Source organism: Triticum aestivum, chromosome 2A, assembly GCF_018294505.1.
Source record: "Triticum aestivum cultivar Chinese Spring chromosome 2A, IWGSC CS RefSeq v2.1, whole genome shotgun sequence".
Classification (NCBI taxonomy): domain Eukaryota; kingdom Viridiplantae; phylum Streptophyta; class Magnoliopsida; order Poales; family Poaceae; genus Triticum; species Triticum aestivum.
In genome coordinates this window covers 747,557,214-747,562,805 of record NC_057797.1, presented here as the reverse complement: position 1 = coordinate 747,562,805, position 5,592 = coordinate 747,557,214, and the positions used below count along the sequence as shown (strand labels likewise).

Here is a 5,592-nt window from a genome sequence, read left to right as displayed (position 1 = left end):
GCTACACGGCAACTGCCTAGTGTTATTGGGTGGCAACTCCTAAAGTTTTGAAATCATAGCAACTACAGTAGACCAGACCATACATGGCAACTGCAGTTGAGCAATCATGGCAACTGTAGTTGTCCTACATGGCAACCGAAGTTCAGCGACATGGCAACTACAGTTAAACGAACATGGACGAGCGTCTGGACCATGGCAACTGGGGACGCGCGGTGACTATCACGCGGGGGCGTGTGGGACCACGAGGTACGAGGTCTGACATACGGGGCGTGTGGGCATTATCTATTTCGCCCACACGCACGCGTGTGAGAGGGATCGGAAGGGGAAAAAAGAGATGTGGGCATTACTTGTTTTGCCCACACGTAGGTGCGTGGGCTGTTTCTCTTATACACCACATAAAATGTGTGGGCATGCCCTCTAACACCCACACGTATGGCACTTATCGGCATCCAAAAAAATGATATGGATTTTTGTTAAATTAGTACATGGTTGTGTTTTGATGTTATATGAACATTTTCAATGTAGCTTATTTTATTTATATGTATATTATTTATAACACGTGATTATACTTTACATAATTTTTACAAAATTTAAAAAATGCAGAAAGTTAGAAGGTTAAAAATTGTTACGTTGGCTGTAATTCAGTTTAGTTACATGATCGCGTTGTGTTATATTCATAAAGTGTAATTTACATCAAAATAAATTGCCTTGTCAGTTGTGGTGGAATGCCCGGGCACTTATTTACCCTTATGAGGTTCCTGGTTCGAATGATCGATCACGCACTGATTTTTTGAATTAAAATTGTTCAGTCGAAATATATAAAGGATATGTATCCTTAAGTGACAAGAAGTCTGCCTAGGTGATCTACTTTTTCATGAGAAAAAAATATATCAAGGGCTTTTCACAAAATAAACAGGCCGCACGCCCAGCCCAACTCTTTCTTTTGGCCACTGAAAGTGGCCTCCTCGTCATGCTTTTTTTTTTGTTTTTTTTTGCGGAAACTTCGAGCTTTATTCAACTATTCTCTGTTCCCACACGATCAGCCAAAACGTTGGTCATGAGGAAGTCGGGGGGGGAGTCCATCCAGCAGTCGGTGATCCCCAAGGTGCAAGCATGTTTAGCACACAAGTGGGCCGACATATTGGAGTTTCTCGATACATGTTGAACATCAAAAGATAGAAAAGATAAGGCTAGCTCTTCTGTTTTAGTGCTTGAACACAGAAGTGGAGCTGGAGGAGTGGCACGGACTTCCTCGACCTTCATGGACAGCCTCCTCGTCATGATGGAACGCCAAGGTAGAGCTGCAGCCGTATACATTACCGTATTTGCACCCTCAAGCCAAGTTCTTGAACCACTTATATTTATATCATAAGTTCTAGCACTAAAGTGACTTTTTGTGTCAAATTCTAGCACTAGTGGTGAACTTATATAGTTCGTGCACTGCTGAGTGAGCATGTCCTCAACACATAGGCATCTACACCCATTTTTCAAAAAATGCATTTTAAGCATGTTTTAAAATGTCAAAAAATTCAAAAAGAAAAATTCACGCATACATGTTTGTAAATGTGCATGCGGAACATAAAGTTTTATGAAAAAAATGTATTTTGTTTTGTTTTCATAAAAAAGACAAATTTCAGTGCTTCTAAATAGCGTTTTATGACACATTTTTTTGTCTTTCTTGCACAGGCCAAAAAATTTATTTTTCCGTGAAACTTTATGCACGCACATAGAACATGGAGACGTACGCGTTTAATTTTTTAATATTTTTTTAGCATTTAGAAATATGTTTTCGCACATAGAACGTGAAGACGTACGCGTGCAAGTTTTTTCATACTTTTTTAGCATTTAGAAATATGTTTTCCGAAGTGAGTTCATATGTATCCAGGTTCATCCATGCATTTCACATCCGCTGCTCTTGATTTGTTCTTGAGCTATCGGTGTCGCGTGTTCGTGATCCCGTTGCGCCGCCATGTCCACCGGGGGCCAACAATGGAAGACCGCAGCTTTCCGGCAGAGGGAGGAGGTGGGCGCAACTATCCTCGGCGTCGTCGCCGGCACCTGCGAGGCGGTGACGGGCACCATCCGCGACATCTACGCCCAGGACACGGCGAACGTCTGACTCAAGGACCTCTATAGGTCAATCCTTCGACCGTCTCCTCCCTCCATCCGGTCCTTCTAACATTCATGGCCAATGGCTTGACCTCTGCACTTGTGTTAAACTACAATATTTGTACAGATTTTGTACATGTTGACAGGTAGAAACTAGTGTATAATCTAAAACATACAAACATCAATTCCAAAGGCATGAGCACTGCATATATAGAACAAAATGGTACAGGGGAATTTGCTCCAACTTGGCTGCCACAGTCACTTCAGTTGGACACTTCGTCTTCCCGACTCTTATCCAGGCACATGCAAGTTCTTCTGAATTTTACTCGGGGGTTTGCTCGGGGCTCTTCTTCTGCTCCTTGATGTGCTTGGTGATGGCCTCAGCAATAGAGGCCACTGCTTCTGTGCTGACAAGGGAGGCATTCTTGGCATGCTCGGCATCAACCTCATACTCGACGGTCGATCTTATAACCGACGTGCCATCTTCCTTCCCAACGACCTCGAATCGCACCACATATTTCCGGAAGCCGAGATCCAGAAAGCCTCCCTCCACCGTTTCTGCCTCCTTGATGTACTTCTCATCGTCGACTACGTTGAACTTCTCCTTGTAGCTTCTTGGTTCGGAAGCTCCTAGCAAAATGAACCAGCGCAAGTAAGTAAAAATAATCTGAAGCTGCGATTACATCTGCACCGTCCTGAAGCTGAGGTTTTGAGACACGGACCTGCAGGAGGGAAAGTGACGAGCAGGACTGTTCCGGCGCCGCCGTCTCCCTCTACAAGCTCGACCTTTGAGAGGACCTGTGGGAGCAACTGGGGGACTAGTTGCCCGAGAGCGAGGCTGCCATAGACCTCCCACACGTCGGCGGCCGGGAGGTCCGTCTCGAACTCGTGCCAGAGGCTCCCCCCTTCCATTGCTCTCTCGCGCTGCTGGAGTCCAAGAATGGTGTTCTGTAGACCACATGTACGGATTGCATCCATCCGGCAGTGACCGGTTCTATCCGTACACATGGCAAGATTGCATACAGACCACTCAAAGTTTTTCTTTTCCAAAATGGAATCCCTTCTTTTCAAAATGATCTGCGCTGTTCGTGTCTATAACATTAACCAACATCATATAAAAAGTGTAGAAGTGTTTTCAAATATAAATCTCTACGAGAAGCGCTAGAATAAAAGAGGGTTTCTCATAAAAATCAAAAATATCCAGCCATCGCCACGTCATGCCCGTCTGCGTAGTCACACCGATGTTCATCTACTATGTCGTGTACGGCTATGTTGGTGGCCAGCAAATAGCCCTTTTTGTCTTTAGAAGATGGTTGACAATTTTCATTTCTTGATGGTTTTGTAAGATGGTGGACCGGCAGGAGCGTTTACGCCGTGGTCCTTCGCGAGCGCGGGGAGGAGCTCTACTCCGCGGTGGAGGCCGCCATGGCCTCTGAGATGCAGGGCCTCGCGGGGTCCCTCACCGGCAACGGCGCTCGGTTGAGCTGGTTGCGGCGTGGTGCCGGTACACGGCTGCCATGTCTGTCATCCAGAACATGCTGATGTACATGGACCAGACGTTCGTCCCGGCCACCGGCAGGACGCCCGTCCACGCGCTGGGGCTTGGCCTGTGGCGCGACGGCGTGGTCCGCTCCGAGAAGGTCCGGCCGATGCTGGCCGAGGCGGTGAGGCATGAAAGCGGACGCGTGCAGGCGGCTGAGCCCGGCGCCGGCGTGACCGAGATGCTGACGGAGCTTGGCACCGAGGTGTGCCGCGAGTTCATGGAGGCGCCCCTCGTCTCTTCCTGACACGCCGAACTGTACTTGTACTTGTGCGGCTGTACCTTGTGGACTGCACTGCTCTCAGTGCTTGTAACCTCCTGTAAAAACTTTGCTCTTCTATCTTAATACAAAAAGCGCGCAATGCTCTTGCGTGTGCTTGAAAAAAGAAAAAATTTGTACGGCTGTACCTGTTTTCGAAGTATATCTGAACTTCATCCCAGTATTGCTTGCCTTTAAATGCTTTGGTGTTCTTATAATTAGAGGTAATCCGTCATTTTCTTTTTGTGGCTACTGTGGTAGTGCCAGAGGCACGTGACGGACATTGGTGTCAAATTCAGCGGTTTCTTCGATCTTTGATTGTACTAGATGACTCGTTGCGCCAATGGCGCAAAGGGCAAGAGCGGACTATGTTTTCAAACCTTGCAAATAAGAATATTTCAAGACCGATTATAAAATCCTTGAAGCACAAGGGAATAGATATTTGGGTATGATGTTCATACATGGGATTATATATTACATTGCATGTTAGGTCTATAGGCCAAAAGAAAGGCATGAGATCAGTTCATGATAAGCAAAGCTACATAGGCAGAGATGCACCATATAGATAGCTTTGGTCACTCAGCTTATAATAACTAAGATATGCAGTCGTTTACTTTAGGTAGAGTCACCGCCGCATATGTCATCAGCATCGAAAATGACCTCATTGTCTAAGCAGCTCTTCATGGTGGGTGGCAAAAACAACATTGAAAAAAACCTACAATGTTCAGAACATAAGAAATAACTTAATTTTGACGCAAGTGTACTGTGTACAATAATACAAAAGAAGGGCCAAAACTCAAACATGAATACAGAAGTGTACAGCAAAAGGAAGTATCAGACAGTACACTTAGTTTGCTACATTCTGCCTCCAACATATGACGGAGTAAACATAGGCTGTGCAAGTTTTCTGGGATTCTACAATATCTCATGGAAATACCAGCAGTTGATTAAAAAAACTGAGAAAAACATTGCTTTCGGCTGGCCAAAACTGTAGAGGATACAGTAACAGATTAACATGTACTACCTTCATTCCAAAATAGATGACCCAACTTTGTACTAACTTTATATTAAAGTTAGTATAAAGTTTGGTCATCTATTTTTGAATGGAGGGAGTATGACCATTTATCAATCGATTATTCGGGTGTTGGTTAGGAAGCATAGAAACAACAAGGACCGATAGCTTGACCAAAGAAGAAACTTCACTTCCTTATCAGAAGCAAAAATGTATAGCCTGATCTGGAAAATGCTATCAGCAGTATGATAGCATTTGACAGATCAGGCTATAGAAGAAAAAATGAAGTACCATCAGGCTGATGTCTAATGTCTAATTCTCACTGAACTAACAGCAAGTGCATTTTACACTGCCCGCCCACTACTATTGTTGTCCATGCGGGTAGGACTTGTAAATAAACGTTTATCTACTGTTGTACCCTAACTTGAATTAGCTAGGATGAATCAGACAATTTCCATTAAAAGATCAACATGGTAGGCATTTGCATGAGACGATGGATCTCTTCTTGTTAACAAATAAACAAAGATCAATTTCAATCACAGACAATAACTATACTGCGATGCTAAGTAACTTTAATACTTCATACTGCCAAAAAGTGAGAGGGATGGAATGGTTTGCCCATGAGAGTTGGCCAAGCTACTACCAGTGTACCCTTTTCATTCTGTAAATCAT

The 5,592-nt window shown here is 44.5% G+C and overlaps 1 protein-coding gene across 1 annotated transcript; it reads right to left on the bottom strand.

Annotated features, from left to right (window-relative positions):
• Positions 1–2,294: 2,294 nt before the first annotated feature.
• LOC123186389 (norbelladine synthase) lies at positions 2,295–3,093 on the bottom strand. Its single transcript, XM_044598166.1, has 2 exons — positions 2,832–3,093; positions 2,295–2,739 (listed from the first exon to the last, which is right to left on the bottom strand). The coding sequence occupies exons 1-2, from the start codon at positions 3,085–3,087 to the stop codon at positions 2,432–2,434; spliced, it is 564 nt and encodes a 187-aa protein (XP_044454101.1). The 5' UTR covers positions 3,088–3,093; the 3' UTR covers positions 2,295–2,431.
• Positions 3,094–5,592: the final 2,499 nt, after the last annotated feature.